General features: G+C 35.4%; 1 protein-coding gene across 1 annotated transcript; it reads right to left on the reverse strand.

Moving 5' to 3' along the window:
• Window positions 1-323: 323 nt before the first annotated feature.
• LOC123904350 lies at window positions 324-16,619 on the reverse strand. The gene is made up of 16 exons (XM_045954028.1): window positions 16,548-16,619; window positions 16,211-16,295; window positions 15,830-15,888; window positions 15,499-15,559; window positions 15,306-15,405; window positions 15,088-15,209; window positions 14,866-14,950; window positions 14,631-14,766; window positions 14,387-14,541; window positions 14,258-14,270; window positions 1,950-2,057; window positions 1,659-1,862; window positions 1,497-1,574; window positions 1,211-1,408; window positions 951-1,115; window positions 324-868 (listed from the first exon to the last, which is right to left on the reverse strand). The coding sequence occupies exons 1-16, from the start codon at window positions 16,617-16,619 to the stop codon at window positions 566-568; spliced, it is 1,944 nt and encodes a 647-aa protein (XP_045809984.1). The 3' UTR covers window positions 324-565.
• Window positions 16,620-18,142: the final 1,523 nt, after the last annotated feature.

The following is an 18,142-nucleotide window of genomic DNA, read 5'->3' on the forward strand; positions in this document are numbered from 1 at the left end:
TTTAAATTGTTTCATTTTTTTAATTAGACTATATTAGTTATTTGATATAATGGGTATTTAATATAATAGTAGCATATGAATTTATAAAAATTTATTTTTTCATCGTGTTTTATTTACTTATCATCGTAATATAAACATTTAAAATTTCAACTAATATTTTAAATGTTAAGATTATACTTTTAAATAATTTTGGAAGGTAATGATTTTTAGATAAATATCTTCCATTTTGTTAACATTTAAAAATTATATTACTTTGTAGGCTTCAAATAATAAGATTATATCAAATAAAAAAAAATAACAAAACCAGAAATAAGGCAAGTAAATAACACGAAATCATAATTAATTATATACCTAATTAATTGCCCACTGCCACTGGGCCAAAGAGTACAAAACAACATAGAAATTTAACTAAAACCATTTTTACTAAATAGGCATTTGATAGTACTGATTATCTTAAAACAAAAAAATTAACCTCAAAATAGACCAACTACCCTGGGCCAACAAAATTACATAATCAAGTTCAACAAATACAAAACCACCTAACACCATCTCACACACTTAAATCCTAAGTAATCTTTTCAATTTTGATTGCTCTTTTCAAAAGCTTGATAGGTGCATTGTCATCTTCATCTTGCTTTTCAGGAGAAATTCTCTTGCTTATTTTTTTTCCCTTGATTGCTTTAATGTCAGTTGAACCAATTTGATTAAGAGCTATTACCATGCTAGAACCAGACTCATGAATATCTTCATCAAGATTGACAACATCAGATCTTGTCATTCCCTTAATTTGTTGAATTTTTCCAACAGAACTACCCTCAATGACCATGCCTTTTGCCATTTCTCCACATCCAGCCAATGTTTTCTCTTCCTAACCATCCAAACTTATAGTTAGTCATATAATTATATATAAAAAATAAAATGGGTAAATTAAGGAATATATTTACAACAACCTTGATGTTTTTGTTGGCCACAAATTCATCTTTATGAACAACTCCACTATAAGTTTTTCCAACAGCTTCTTCTTTGGTCGTTGTTCCAACGGATTTTTGAAGATCAACCGCCTCAACAACTATGTCCTTTCCTCCTCCCTCTAGACTACTTGCAGCAATTGAAAGCTTATCAAGTGCAAGAAGCAAAAAAAATGTTAGCTAACTGTATACATAACAGTAACTAAATAAAAGTATGTCAACCAATCATAGACATAATTTACCTTTGAAGACATATCACTTTTCTTTATATCACCACCATCTTTGTTGCAAATAAAAGTGTCAAGAGAAGGATCGTCAAGGTCCACAACAGTAGAAGAAAATTTACACATTAAATCTTGGGTACATGCAATAGGAGTATTATCACAAATAATTGACTTTCCTTGGTCCTTGGAGTTACTTTCATTCAATGACAGTGAATCCTAAGACAAACAAATTAACATTAAATATTGGTGCTATGGACTTGCCAAAAACTTATATACACTCAACGTATTTAACATGATAGCATACCTCAGATAAGATATTAGTAGAACCACAAACTAATACATCCTTCCCTTTGCCAATCAAAGTACTCAAGGAACCAACCTCCTAGTTTAATAAAAAATTTAATCAGTCAATTTGTTTGGAAGACAATGGTAAAAAAAATGTAGTATAGAGTTAGATATTGCATACATTGTTTAGCTTGCTAATTGAAGCTTCCTCATGATCCCACTTGTCTTTAAATTGCTTGATTATGTTAGCATCGGTGCAGATCTTTCTGACTTTAAATGTCTGTTCAAATCTGGGATTATTTGAAGGTTTAGTCTCCACTTTAAACAACCAAGTCTTATCAATCAGGCTAGTTAATTGAGATGGCACCCCTCCAACACCAGCAACCTAAAATAAGAACATATTGAAAACACTATCAATATGAAAAACATGTTTAATAAAACTCACACATATTATACTAAATCAGAATATTACCCTTTGGATGTCATCTAACATATCAGCACAGCTCATTTGGAACAAAGAGCTTGCATCTTTGTCAAATATCACAAATGTGGCAGAATCCGTCTGATCAATAACCCTAACCTTTGAAGGTGTGAAAACACAAGAAGGGGGGGGTTGAATTGTGTTTTAGCTAAGTTAAAACTTTTTCAAGTTCTTAACTCAACTATGTTCGCAGCGGATAAATAACACAAATAATAATAAGAGAGAGAGAGAAAAACACACAAGCAGTTTATACTGGTTCCTCTCACAAAACGAGAGTAGTCCAGTCCCCTTGCACTTCCAAGGGAGTTCACTATAATCACACAAGATTACACCTGCTCAAGCACACAAGCAAGAGACTTCTCAACAATGCTCAAGCACACAAGCTTAAGACTTCACACTTAAGCACACAAGCTTAAGTTTCCTCAAGTACTATAAATAGTAAAGTAGATGAAAGTATACAACTGCTCTTAGGAGAACCTAAAGGCACAAATACAATGAGTACAAAGTATTTGAATCTACAAGTGCAAAAACACTAGATCAGAGGTTCAGAGCTTGAATACAGAATTCAGAGTTTGTTCAGCGCTTGTCAATTCCTTAATAATGTTATATTTCAATACAACTGATCCTTCTAGTATATATATGACAAGAAAAGAGTCGTTGCAGAAATGACCGTTGAAGTAGATAACCTTTTGTCTTCAAGCAGCTTGTCTTGATGCAGTTTGGTTGTTTCTAAAACTGAGTAAGAGTTTCAGATACTTTGACCATGTACAGAGAAGACTTTCCTTATTCAGCTAACAAGTCTGATGACCCACGTTCTCAAGATTGGACAGACAAAATGAGAGTAGCTGTTCTGATCAAGCTTGAAAGGTCCTTTTCTCCATTGGTAGAAGAGTTGACTGGTGAAAGGAATCTTTCACAGCTTTCAAAGAGATCTTCAGAGGTTGATGAAGCTTGTAGACAGACAGGAAGTTCTGAAGTCTTCATCCTCTGAATGTTGAATCTTCTGAAGTCCAACATCTTCTGAGCGCTTGTGAACTTCTGAATTCACATCCTCTGAACTTCACTCAGAGCTTATATGATGCTTATATCTGCGCACTTAAAATAAATTTTTAGTCCTTCCAATTGTTTATTAATACTTTGTTATCATCAAAACCTTTATAGATTTAGGGGCAAACATTTTTAAATCAATTTTGTTCCAACAATCTCCCCCTTTTTGATGATGACAAACATAAGTATTAATTGACAATTGTTGTTAAATTAACTTATCATGTTTCTCTTAGGTTTATGAGGTTTGCAAGCTCCCCCTAAGATTGATACTCCATAAAGTCTGAACTTTATGTTTTATCCATGATATTTTAATTTAGTATAAGATTAAGATGTTTTGAAATAAAACAAATTTCATATCTTTCTTCAGAGTGAGAGGTTTGCAAGCTCTCCCCCTAAGTCTCATAAGGCTAAGTTAAAATTGCACTCTTAACTTATCCTTACTTATGAAATTTATTTCAGTTTCAACTAACTTAGTCTCCTCCTTGAAATACGTAAAACAACTTAAAAGTAACAACTTTTAATATAACAGATAAAAGCGAGATAAAAGGTGTGGTTTCAGTTTTGGAACTTATCAATTAATGCGTAACTACTCCCCCTTTTGTCATTATCAAAAAGTAAAACAAAGTTATATAACCAAGACAGTCAAAGAGAAAGGAGAGTGGTTGTTACAAAGGTGAATTAATTTCAACAGCGAAAACCAACGCGCTCAAGGGTTTATAAAACGGAACAAGTGAACATGCCTGCTTCACATAAAAACAAGAAGAAACAAGTGAAGCAAGAGAAAGTTGGAATAATGAAAAGATTCAGTTTACGCATCGCAGAGTTTAAGAGAAAGAAGAACGAAGAGAAACGCGAAGACGAAGAGAAAGATAAAAAAGACAACAAGAAACCACAAGATGCTGAGATAATAATCATCTCATCAGACTCAGAAGCTGAGGAGAATGAAGATGATGCTGACTATGTGGAGTTCTTGGCTAGCTATGTTCCAGAAGAGGAACAAGAAGAAGAAGAACAAGAGCAAAACCCAGATCCCATTGAAATATCATCAGAGGATGCTGAGGAGAAATCAGAGATTTCTTCTGAGTTTTATCCATCTGATTAGGATTAGGTTGTCTTTTTCTTTTTCTTTTTACCAATGTACTCTACATTATCAGATCATTAATAAAAATTTTTTTTAGAAAGCATCTTGTGTTCTTATGTTCTAATTTAACCAAGAAAAATAATCACACGCAAAACAAACAGAATATAAAACAAACCACATAATTAATAAAACAAACATAGCTTAAAAAGAAAATTGTTCAGAGGATAAACAGATAATAAAGAAAGAAAACTTAAAAACATGTGCAGAGAATCCTAGGGTTTCTTAAGAAAGGCTAAGAGTTGGTCAAATTTGTCATTCAAGGATCCCACATTGGAAACTAAACCATCCACCTTGGTTTCCAATGTCTCTTGAGCAGCTCTTTGACGTTCTAGACCTTCTTGCTGTTCCCTCAGTGCTTCTTGAAAAATCTGCAACTGATCAGCCATAGCAGGAGCTTGATCTTCAATCACAGGTTCTGGTTCTTCAATCATAGGTGCCTTGCCTTTATCATAGGGTTCTCCTTCCTCTGGATAGTCTATCATCAGCACATCCTCTTGATTCTGAGAGGCAAGCACATCCAGTACATCCTCTTCTGTGGCATCCTCAGTAGGTAGCTCATTTGCCAACTCAGCAACTCTAGCAGCAGCTTCTTCCAGACGTTCAGTCTCAATCCTTTGATCCTCAAGACGTTGCAGAAGAGTAGAATCAACCCAGCAATCTTGAAATTCAGACAAACGCCTCACAGCAGCAGCTATAGCAACAAGCTTAGCACGCTCATGCTCTTCATGATTGAATGGCGTTAACCTTTTCAACTCAGCCCTAGCTAGATTGTTCCTCATGAAGCTTATACCTTCCAGATCCCGTTTACCAATAACAGCCTTAACCTTTGCAGCAGCAACATCCAAAGCATTGCAAAGCCTTGCCTTAATGCTTGATACTTCAAGATCCACATCAGAAGGACAAACTAAGAACCTGTCCTTTATTGTAGATAATCTAAGCAAGTCTTCATGAAATTGAGTGGATAGATTTCTAAAAGTGTTGGATGATGATGGTGAAGGATTGGGAATGGTAGAGAGAGTAGGTATTTCAGGAGTAGGGTTGTCAATAATCACAACTTCTACCTCTGAAGGCTTGGGAGCACAAGTGTGAATACGCTCAGGAGAAGCATGTTCAGCACTTGGGTTAGAATGAGGTTCAGGGGTTGGTTCAGATGATGAGATGTCAGAAGTGGATTCAGGGGGAACATGTTCAGGAGATGGTTCAGGTGATTTATGTTCAGGGGATGGTTCAGGAGATTTGTGTGGAGAAGGTTGTTTTGTGGGAGAGGTTGGTTTAATGACAGAAATATCTGGTTGAGGTTCAGATTGTGGAATGTCAGGTTGAGGTTCAGGTTGAGGTGATGTAGGTTTTGGAGGTGAGCTAGATTTGTGTTGAGTTTCAGGAGAAAAAGGGTGATTATTAAGAGGGTCAGGGCTCAGATGTTTTTCAAGCTCAGATAGGGGGTTATCAGAGGTTGGAATATCAGAGGTTGGTAAGATGGTTTTGAGAGGTTTGGTGTAACCTAATCCAATCTCATTTTCATTAAAAACATACTTAGAAGACTTACCTTTATCTTTAGGAATAGGAGCAGGTCTTTTACGAAGGCTTTCAGCAATAGTTTCTTCATCAGACTCAGTGTCATCTTCAGAGTCAGATTCCTCAGATGAACTTTCAACTTCAACAACCATAGGCTTTTTAGAAGATCCTTCAGCAGCCTTGACAGCAGATTCTTCATGCTTCCTCTTAGTTCTTTGCTCAGCCATAGATTGCTCAACTTTAACTTTCTTCTGAGCCAGAAGATCTGGCTTTGGTAGATCATCTTGAGCTTCAGCCTTTCTTTTTGGTTTCCTCTTAGGATTATACTGACTTACAGGAGCAGGAGGAATCATACTTCTATCAACAACAAATCCTTCTTGTCTGAGCACCTCCAAATAGTCCTGAATAATGTGCTCAGCATCAGCTTCAGATATAAGTGGATAGCCTGCGACATACAGACGATCCTCAAGCCTAACAGTGAACTCTTGTGGGGGAGCAACAGGCTTAGATGCAATCAAACGCATCTTGGACAGAAAGTTAGCATTCAGAATTTCTGGATAGAACCTCTTCTCAACCAATTCAGGGTGGAACTTCCTCAAGTTCTGAACAACATGACCTTGATGCAGAAGGTCAGACAACAGCCTAGGATAAACTATAGTAGTTTTCCTCTGAGATTTACTTGCAAAAATGGCTTCACAGATACGTTCAAAAAAGTAATCTCCAAGATTAACCTTCTTTTCAGTCAGAAGAAAGTACAGCAGATGACGATGCGTCCAGGAGATTGTATCAGTCCCACCAACCCTTGGACTGATAGCAGCTAGGATGATCTTGAAGAGAACTCTACATTCATCAGTCAAACCCTTGACCTTCCCTTTCAAAGAGAAATCTGTGCAGATGAGATGCAGAAGATCATCCCTGTATCTTGTATCCTTTTCAAACACATCTAACTCTATCCCAGAGTTAGGTAGACCAAGAAGAGCATTGAGATGAATAGGCGAGATTGCCATGTTCATTCCACAGATGTTAGACCTAATCTGTACACCTGTATAATCCAGCAAACCCATTTCCTTCCTAGTTTTTCCTTTCAGACTAGGATTCCTCTCAATAGCAGCAAGCTCTTCCTTCTTAGCTTCATGCTTATCAAAAACCTTTGCTTTCATCCAAAATTTCTTCAACAAATCTGGATAAATGGGACCATTAAGCATGTCGAAGTACTTATCCCATCCCTGAGTGATAAAGTACTTTTTAACATCAAACCCATTAGCTTGTAGACCATCGAAATCAACCATCTTCTCTGAAAGAAAAGTAAGTTCAGATTCTGGAAACTCCATCTCGTTCCCAACGATCTGAAGATTCTTGAATATGAACGGTGGAATCCTTTTTGACGAAGAAGACGAAGTACCAGCCATTGTTGGAGATTAGGGTAAGGTTTGGAAGACTAACGAGAGAGAAAGAAAGTTTGTGTTGGAGGTTTAGAGAGAATATGAAAGTGTAGGTTGTGAAAGTGAATAGTGTGCAAGTGTATTGTGTAAGTTTATTTAAATGAGTACAGTTAACACGAAAATAGCAAATTTGGGAAGTTACGCTAATTGACAAAAAGTTGAATACCAAAAATCATCATTAACCACCCACTACCTGACACACGTAGACCACGTGCAGAAAGTTTACTCGGTAACTGCTATTTTAAATGGACAACTGTTCAGCAGTGAATACTGAACGTTTCCCACTAAAATAATTCAGAGCCTCTGAGTTATTTAAAATTCTCTATCAGAGTCAAGTACTTCAGAGCTTGTGTTTCAGATGTTCTGAATCATAAGTTCTGATATACATAACCTCTTACACTTTAATTGCCAAAAACAATTTTTCATTCAGAGATTGAAAACATGTTCAGATGTTTCTTTATAAAATCAAATCTTTCAACAGATAAGGCTTTAGTAAATATATCAGCCCATTGATTTTCAGTATCAACAAACTGAATATCTATAATGCCTCTCTGAACATAATCTCTGATAAAATGGTGTTTAATTTCAATATGTTTGGCTCTAGAGTGTAGGATAGGATTTTTAGATAAATGAATGGCTGCAGTATTATCACAATATAAAGGAATATTGTTACTGCTTACCTGATAATCTTCTAACTGATATTTTAACCAGAGTAGTTGTGTGCAACACTTAGCTGCTGAAATGTATTCTGCTTCTGCTGTAGACAAAGCTATAGTAGTTTGTCTCTTACTAGCCCAGGAGATAAGGTTTTCACCAACAAATTGACAATTGCCACTTGTGGATTTTCTTTCAATTTTATCTCCAGCATAGTCAGCATCACAGAATCCATTTAGCACATAATCATTGGATTTCTTATAGAGAAGTCCAAGATTAGTTGTTCCTTTCAGATACCTAAAGATTCTCTTTACAGCTGTAAGATGAGATTCTCTAGGATCTGACTGGAATCTTGCACATAAGCAAACACTGAATAAAATATCTGGTCTAGAGGCTGTCAGATAGAGTAAGGAACCAATCATACCTCTGTAGACCTTTTGATCTACCTTTCCTTCATCATCTGACTTGCCCATGTTGGTAGTTGGATGCATAGGAGTATTCATTATTTTGCAGTCTTCTAGATTGAATTTCTTCAGAAGTTCTTTGGTGTATTTTGATTGATGAACATAAGTTCCTTCCTTCTTCTGATTGATTTGAATTCCAAGAAAGAACTTCAACTCTCCCATCATGCTCATTTCAAATTCATCCTGCATTATCTTAGAAAAATTCTTGCACAAAGCAGCATTAGTTGAACCAAAAATAATATCATCAACATAAATTTGAATGATTAAAATATCTTCTTTGGTTGTTTTTCTAAAGAGTGTGCAGTCAACCTTTCCTTTTTCAAAACCTTTTTCAAGAAGGAAATTACTGAGTCTATCATACCAAGCTCTTGGGGCTTGTTTCAGACCATACAGTGATTTCTTCAGTTTAAAAACATGTTCAGGGTTTGAGACATCTTCAAAACCAGGAGGTTGCTTAACATACACTTCTTCAGAAATGAAACCATTTAAGAAGGCACTCTTAACATCCATCTGATATAAGGTTATTCCATGATTAACAGCATAAGATAGAAGTAACCTGATTGCTTCAAGTCTAGCAACTGGTGCAAAGGTTTCCGTATAGTCAATCCCCTCTTGTTGACTATAACCTTGTGCAACCAATCTAGCCTTGTTTCTTACCACTTCACCTTGTTCATTCAGCTTGTTTCTGAATACCCATTTTGTTCCAATAATGTTCTTGTGTGAAGGCTTAGGCACTAGAGTCCACACATCATTCCTTTGAAATTGATTCAGCTCTTCTTGCATTGCTACAATCCAAGCATCATCTTTCAGAGCTTCATCAATCTTTGATGGTTCCATCATTGAGATAAGACCAACTAAAGATTCCTCATTTCTCAGTTGAGATCTTGTCTTCCTTGGACTATCCTTGTTGCCTAAGATCAGTTCCTCTGGATGTGATGATTTGTATTTGAAGGTATTTCTTGGGGGCTCATCATCTTCAGACTCATCAGCATCAGGTTCAGCAGATGCTTCAGTACTTGGTTGTTCAGAGTCTGTAGGAACTATTGTGTTCAGAGGTACTTCAGAGAATGGATGTTCTGAGTAGTTTGGAATATCTGAATATTGATCCTCTGATACCTGAAATCTAGATAAACCTTCCACAAGCTCTGACACTTGGTCAGGCTCTTTGTCATCAAATTTGACATGCATACTTTCTTCCACAGTATGTGTTTCAGAAATATACAGTCTGTATGCTTTTGAGCGTTCAGAGTATCCTATAAAGATACCCTTATAACCTCTAGCATCAAATTTCTTTAGATGGACTTTGTTGTTTAAGATGTAACATGTACATCCAAACTGATGAAAATAAGAAATATCAGGTTTTCTTCCTTTGAACAATTCATAAGCAGTTTTGTTCAACTTAGATCTGATATAGATTCTATTTTGAACATAACATGCTGTGTTTACAGCTTCTGCCCATAAAAACTTTGCTACTTTAGTTTCATGCATCATGGTTCTGGCCATTTCTTGCAGAGTTCTATTCTTCCTTTCTACAACCCCATTTTGTTGAGGAGTTCTAGGAGAAGAGAATTCATGCAAAATGCCATATTTTTCACAAAAGTTTTCAAAAGGTTCATTTTCAAATTCTCCACCATGATCACTTCTAACTTTTAAAATAGTGTAGCCTTTTTCATTTTGAATTTGTTTGCAGAAGATGCTAAACTCATCATAAGCTTCATCTTTTGTTCTTAGGAATTTTACCCAAGTCCATCTACTGTAGTCATCAACAATCACTAATCCATACTTCTTTCCATTGATTGAAGCAGTGTTAACTGGTCCAAAAAGATCAATGTGAAGAAGTTCCAATGGTCTTGAGGTAGAGACAATGTTCTTAGGTTTAAAAGATGACTTTGTAATCTTTCCTTTTTGACATGAACCACAAAGTGTGTTTGAGTGATATTTAATTTTAGGTAAACCTCTGACAAGGTCAAGCTTACTAAGCTTAGAGATTAACCTCCAGTTAGCATGGCCTAACCTCTTATGCCAGATCCATTTTTCTTCACTCAAGGTCAAAAGACACATCACTTTTTGTTCATTCAAATCAGAAAGATTAATTTTATAAACATTGTTCTTTCTCAGACCTTTGAATATCATGGTGTTATCAGATTGTTTAGACACAGTACATGATTCCTTATTAAAGACAACTACATAACCATTGTCGCAAAATTGACTTATGCTCAATAGGTTATGTTTGAGTCCATCAACTAACCAAACATCATTAATAGATAGGGAGGAATTACCTACTGTACCTGTACCTATTATCTTTCCTTTCTGATTACCTCCAAAGCCAACAGAACCTCCTTCTTTCATGGTTAGCTTGGAGAACAGTTGCTTGTCACCAGTCATGTGCCTTGAACACCCACTATCCAGATACCATGAATGATTCATGATACTTCTTTGAGTGATAGGCTGTATGAGAAACAACTTTAATCACTACGATGGAACTCTTTATCACAGTTAATGATAAAGTCATCCCAATATTCTTCCTCTTCATTGATCAAGTTCTGATTGTTCACTTGAGAACTTGTCAGCCATTGGTCAAGGACATAAGCCCTTCTTCCTTTGCATAGAACTTGTTTCCAAACTCTAGGTAGGACATATCCTTTCCTAGTTGGTAAATCTGAATGATACATAATTTCAGCTTTTGGTACCCATCTTCTGGGTCCACGCTTGTTAGTCCACAAATGCTTACTGTGTTGTTGAGTGTGAGAGAAAGATTTTGGTTTGGAATAATAACTCTTTTGAAAATGTTTCTTAGTTTGAGTTCTGTTATTATTCCAGGACTTGGATTGTTTATGCTCCCAGAGTTTGTATTTATCACCAGTCCATTGATTTGACTGGTTATATTTACTGACTCTAGAATCATAAATAACCTTAGTCCTATGTTGCCTCTGAGGTTTGAGGTTTGACTTTCTTTTAAAAACCTCTGAGCTTTTAGGTTGACTTTTCTCATGAACTAGAATTCCTCTGGTTCCAGAAGTTGAAGCATCAGATTTTGAAACTTTCAGAACATCTGAACTAATACTGTCAAGTTCTGAACAGCTTTTATCTTCTGAGCTTTTCTTCCCAGATCCTGAGGAACTTGGTTCCTCTGAGTTGTCATTTCCCAAATCTCTCAGATTATTATCCTCATCTTCCAGAGTACCAAATTTCTTTCCTTCTTCACTCTGAGGTACAACATAGTAAACCCAAGATTTTCCAACCTTTTTGGGATAGGTCTTTAGCTTTGAATATGTTCTACCATATTCATAGCCAAGTCCCTCTCCTCTATGTCTCATGACATTATAAACAAGATTAGCAGCTTTGCTCTTACCAAGGTTGAGATGCACAAACTGTTGAAGAGCCATTTCTTGCTCATCAGTAGGTTTGTGACACACAGCACAACCCTTTTCAAGATCATTTACTCTATTCAGAGTTTCTTGATATAGACCTTGAAAATGTTCTGCTTGTTCAGTCAGAGTGTTAAGGTTTTCTTGTAAAACTTTTTGTTTACTTAACACTCTGAGATGTTTCTCAATGACCTTGTTAAGTGCAGTTATGAGTTGAGATTTAGAGCAGTCAGAAAATACCTCATCAGTTACTTCTGAGTCTGATTCTGATTCATCGTCTGAGTCTACATCTGAGTCAGTTGAAGCCATCAGGGCTAGATTTGCTTCTTCTTCTTCCTCAACTTCTTCCTCAGATGATAGCTCTTCAAAAGTAGCCATCAGACTCTTTCTCAGTTTACTCTTGAATTGTTGCTTCTTTGAGGTGTATCTTTTGCTTTTGTCTTTAGCAGACATTTCTGGACAATCAGCAATAAAGTGTCCTGGCTTCTTACAGTTGAAGCAGTTCTTCTGATCATCCTTTTTGCTGACAAAATTTCTGGAGCTGTTTCCTCCTCTGAAATTTCTTTTGTTAAATCTGTTCCATTGCTGAAACTTGGTGAATAACGCAAACTCATCCTCATTCATCTCATCCTCTTGACCATCAGCAGAAGATTCTTCTTCAATATCAAGAAGCTGAGTCTTAAGAGCCTTAGAAGTAGTCTTAGTTGACTGTAAAGCCACTGACTTAGACTTCTTCTTAGTTTCTGAGTCAGCATCCAGAACCATCTCATGGCTTCTGAGATTGCTTATCAGAGCTTCAAGACTCAGAGTCTTGAGATTTTGAGCTTCCTCTATTGCAGTGACCTTAGGTCTCCAAGCAATAGGAAGACTTCTCAGAATCTTCTGAACATGGTCATAGGTTGAATAACTTCTCTTAAGAGCTTTAAGACCAGATACAAGGATTTGAAACCTTGTAAACATAGTCTCAATGTTTTCATCTTGTTGCATAGTGAAAAGTTCATATTGCCTTATCAAAAGACTAGCTTTAGCCTCTTGAACCTTTTCATTACCATCATAGGTAGCACACATAGAATCAAAGATAGATTTAGCAGTAGACTTGTTCTCTATTCTGACATAATCCTCATGTCTAATAGCACCAACAACAATGTCCTTTACTCTATGATGTTTTGTGTAGATTTTTAGGTTAGCTGGTGTGAGTAACTTTCTATTTTCCATGGACAACCTACCATGTTCATTCAAGTTTTCAAAAGTTACTCCCAACTCAACCAAATCCCACAACTCATGATCAATAGCAGTAATATTGCTGTACAGTCTCTCTTTCCACCACTCAAATAATGAAGCATCACCATTGAATATAGGGGCTTTTCTATTGCCACTATGTTCATGTGATTCATTACTTAAGTAGTCATAACCAAAGGCATTTCTAGGACCACCACCAGCACCACTGGCCTCACCTTCACCAGTAGTTCTAGTACTACTATCATCTCCTCCAGACATAGTGTTCTCACAAGATCTTTACTGTCTCACTGTTAAGTGAAAGTAACAGACCAGGTGCTCTGATGCCAATTGAAGGTGTGAAAACACAAGAAGGGGGGGGTTGAATTGTGTTTTAGCTAAGTTAAAACTTTTTCAAGTTCTTAACTCAACTATGTTCGCAGCGGATAAATAACACAAATAATAATAAGAGAGAGAGAGAAAAACACACAAGCAGTTTATACTGGTTCCTCTCACAAAACGAGAGTAGTCCAGTCCCCTTGCACTTCCAAGGGAGTTCACTATAATCACACAAGATTACACCTGCTCAAGCACACAAGCAAGAGACTTCTCAACAATGCTCAAGCACACAAGCTTAAGACTTCACACTTAAGCACACAAGCTTAAGTTTCCTCAAGTACTATAAATAGTAAAGTAGATGAAAGTATACAACTGCTCTTAGGAGAACCTAAAGGCACAAATACAATGAGTACAAAGTATTTGAATCTACAAGTGCAAAAACACTAGATCAGAGGTTCAGAGCTTGAATACAGAATTCAGAGTTTGTTCAGCGCTTGTCAATTCCTTAATAATGTTATATTTCAATACAACTGATCCTTCTAGTATATATATGACAAGAAAAGAGTCGTTGCAGAAATGACCGTTGAAGTAGATAACCTTTTGTCTTCAAGCAGCTTGTCTTGATGCAGTTTGGTTGTTTCTAAAACTGAGTAAGAGTTTCAGATACTTTGACCATGTACAGAGAAGACTTTCCTTATTCAGCTAACAAGTCTGATGACCCACGTTCTCAAGATTGGACAGACAAAATGAGAGTAGCTGTTCTGATCAAGCTTGAAAGGTCCTTTTCTCCATTGGTAGAAGAGTTGACTGGTGAAAGGAATCTTTCACAGCTTTCAAAGAGATCTTCAGAGGTTGATGAAGCTTGTAGACAGACAGGAAGTTCTGAAGTCTTCATCCTCTGAATGTTGAATCTTCTGAAGTCCAACATCTTCTGAGCGCTTGTGAACTTCTGAATTCACATCCTCTGAACTTCACTCAGAGCTTATATGATGCTTATATCTGCGCACTTAAAATAAATTTTTAGTCCTTCCAATTGTTTATTAATACTTTGTTATCATCAAAACCTTTATAGATTTAGGGGCAAACATTTTTAAATCAATTTTGTTCCAACAACCTTCATGCAATACCTTAAACATTGAAACAAATATAAAAGTAAGATAACATGAAGAAGCAACATTTATACTAATATATAAATAAATAAATAAATTTCAGCAAAGGGCTACAATAAGAGGATATTAAGTACCTAGGTATCACCTTCAACACATGCTTATTGCATTTGTCGCAAAAAAACATGTTTGAATCTGGAATAACAGATTTGTTACAAACACAAGCAGTGTACCAGAAGCATTCAGGGTTCAAGATCCATTTGACAGTTGCACAGACAACATTCACGGATTCCTAAAAAAAAATAATATATGTAATGAAGTATATCACTTTATAAGAAAGAGCAGATAAATTAAAAAATATTTTTTGTATGAAATTTTTACATTTGTAGCATCTTTCATGGCTTGCAAAGTGATTCTTGGTGAGTTGAATAGGAACTCATCGAGTGGGCTAACTCCCGGCTCAGCAGTGATTTGGGTAAGCGTCATCGGAGAAGGACTCTCTAGACTTTCAGGCAAGCTTGATAGACAAAAAAATAAGGATCATCAGATAATAGTTTGTAAATACTTAAGTTAAACTATAATATTAATATAATATAAAAATATATCAATGACACACCTTTCCTTCAAGATTATACTTTCCTGACAATTTGGGTTAAAGAACAGCCGGGTGCAATTCATGCAATTTTGTATATGAATCTTGTCTACAAATTCCATATCAATCACTTCAGTATCGATATGCAAAAAAAAATATACATATATAGAAACATATATTATTAACATTAACATTATTGTATATATAACAACTTAAAAAAAAATATTCATGTTTTAGTCATATAACCTTGAAAAGTCTTTGCCTTTGCAAGTTGTACAATCATAACAGCATTGGTGTGATCCCCAGAAGCAAGAAAATTATTAAGTTCATCAACATAAGGTCCAAACAAAGTGCACTGTAGTTTATGCCTAATAACAAATTATAAACTCAGTTAAAGTGTATCCTTACATTTATTTGTTAATTGTAATAACTGACTAAAAATGGAAGGTAATAAAGGTCCATACCCATCTGCCTCCAAGGCCACAACATTAAGCTTTGTGCTGCTTCCATTTTGATTGGTTATCTCACGCTCAGAACCCACACCAGTCAAAACACCAATAACATCTGAAATTAACAAAAACACTATCAGGATTTAAAAAGACAGCAATTTGTAAAAGAATGAACATACAAAAAAAAAAAAAGAAGGAAATCACATACCCACTAAAAAATCAGTGTCATAACCTCCGCTGACAACATCAGAAATAGGAACTAAATTAAACTGAGACCCAGAAACATCAACATTTGTAAGTCTTTGAACCAATGAACCAAACTGAAAGTTCAATTTATAACGATGGTGCGTGGTACGATAAGCACCACCATTGGTCGAAACACCCATATTTTCAAAACTATACACTTTTCCTTCCATCAAATCATCTTTAAACTTATAAATTAGCGTTTTCTTTATAGTTGCGTGTATCCTTTCACCCTCAGAATCCATCAATACCATTTCGATTGAAAAAGGATTGTTAGGACGATTGAAATCACTTACTTCCCAAAGCCTGATAACTTTTGCCTTAAAATTCCATGTAGCTTTGTCTGAATTAATCTCTGAAATGCTTGAAAAATATGTTGGATTACAGCGCATCAAAGCCATTTGAAAACAGAAGTAAATTTTAAAATACTTTTTTAAAAATTGCAATATTAAATTATTTTGGTTAAATAAATAATTAAGACCAACAAAGGATGAGAGAAAAGAAGTGCAAGCAAATGAATTGCTTGCGGCGCATTTTCACAACTGACCCCTAACCCCTTTATATAGCAAACTATGAAGCCCTAATTTCAACTAACAAATGAATAAATCTAATGAAACTAAAGGCGGGATTATCAGCAATTTCAAAATTCGAATTTCAATTTGGGTTTAGGGTTTTACCTTTCACCTTTACCGTGAATTTTTGTTGAATCGATGTATGTATTTGGTGGTATTTTCGTTGGTCAGAGATAGATTTTGAATCAACCTGCAACCACAAACAAAATTATCACTGAAATGGCCATTTTTTCAACCTTGGAGATTGCTTCATGTAAAGACAACAAAAGATTAGCATAAAACAGAATGAGATTTGAATATAGGTAAGGGTTAAGATTGGGATTTCTCCCGATATATGCAGAGTGAGAAGATGAAATTTCATGAATCAGTATTTGTGATATTTGATTATAAAGTTGAAGAAATATTATCAGGATGAGATTAGCCAAAAATGGTAGTCAAAGACTGATGCATCAGACAGAATGAAAGGGACGGATGGAACACGCTTCTGAACCCTCTGCCTCTGCTTGTTCTTCATTTTTTTTTTGGCCGTTAACAAATTGTTTCACTTGGGCCGGTCTATATTGGATGAGCCGGTTTATATTGGGCTTATTGCAATGGATCCAATGTGTTATGGCCCATTTGCTGAAACAATTAAAGGAGGGAAACCAAATTCAAATTGATACCCAAAGAAGCAAAAATTTTGTCATTTAGGCCACCTAGGATTTTTCCAACTTTGATTGTGAGCTTGACACTTGTAAAATTTTGCCATTTAGATGTGTTGGATGTGTGTAGTTGGAAGGATGATATTTTACCTGCAAAGCATAGGTTATAACATTTCTAAGAAAATTATTTGATACTTATAACTAATTTGATATGATTGGAAGTCACACCTATTGTGTATGAACAGATGTATCATAGTTCTTATCAATTAGGTGGATTTTAAATGAACCTGCCAAATATCACAATAAGAACCCAACATATTAAAGAACCACCACCAAACAAATTTACTTTAAAAAATGTTAATGATATTTATAAGAGTAACAACACATCACATTTATAAGAATAAACTATCAATTTAGTTTCTAAACTATTACTCACTCTTTAATTTTAGTATGGAAACTATATAGGATCTGGCTCTTCAAATTTGAGCAATCACTTTAGAGTGTAAATGTGAGTAATCTTAGTCATTGATAAATCAAAGTTTATAGGTCTTAGAATTGAGAGTTATGCCTCTTCAACCCTACCAAACCGGCTCGTAAGGTGAGGATTGTCCTCACTTATAAACATATTCATGTCATATTGCAACTGATGTGAGACTCTTAACACACTTCATTGCGCCCAACATTATTGGGCTTGGTGCGCGAATATAAATTACTGGTGGCCCGATCATAAACCTGATAGCAGGGATCATGGAGGAGACTCTAATACCATCTTAGAATTGAGAGTTGAGTCTAATTCAACCCTACAAAATCGGCTTGTAAGATGATGGTTGCCTCTTGCTTATAAATTCATGTCCAGAGCAACTCATCCGATGTAACACTTCTTAATAAAAGGATTCTAGTCTATCTATAAATATAATAAGTAGTCACTAAAGTATTTTTAATTTTTCGATTTAGTCTATGCTAGGGAAATGCTAACGAGTGTCTCCAGAATACTCTTTAAACACAATAAATAGTAGTAAGTTTTTGTGAAATTTTTGTGGAAATGTGTGAAGTCAACGCATTGAGAATTGAAATATTTTACTTTTTGAATAAATAATAATTTCTTTAAATGAAATGCTTAAAGAGTGTCCTAGGGGAACTCGTTAGCAAAAACCCATTACTTTTAATTAAGGACTTAATTAAGAGACGTATTTCAAGGATTAAATTGACATATTTTTAGGACTATTTATTTAGTTTATACACTAAATTAATGAAAAAAAATTGATAATTCAGAAACCAAATTAATGGTTTATTCTATCTATGAATAACTATCATAGAGAAAAGGAACGAGGTTTTGAAGCGACGAGAACAAAAAATCGTGAATGAAAGAGCGTGACGAGGTTTTCTCCATTCGAGA

Source organism: Trifolium pratense, linkage group LG2 (assembly GCF_020283565.1).
Source record: "Trifolium pratense cultivar HEN17-A07 linkage group LG2, ARS_RC_1.1, whole genome shotgun sequence".
In the NCBI taxonomy this organism is placed as follows: domain Eukaryota; kingdom Viridiplantae; phylum Streptophyta; class Magnoliopsida; order Fabales; family Fabaceae; genus Trifolium; species Trifolium pratense.

Bases quoted from the DNA above. Each gene is read 5' to 3' on its own strand.
- LOC123904350 (XM_045954028.1), bottom strand. From the start codon at position 16,619: ATGAAGAACAAGCAGAGGCAGAGGGTTCAGAAGCGTGTTCCATCCGTC. The intron at 15,560-15,829 runs GTAAGTGATTTC...TCTGGGTCTCAG, and splicing joins AAGTTATCAGGCTTTGGGAA to TTTAATTTAGTTCCTATTTC. The intron at 869-950 runs GTTGTTGTAAAT...TTGGATGGTTAG, and splicing joins TGGCCAACAAAAACATCAAG to GAAGAGAAAACATTGGCTGG.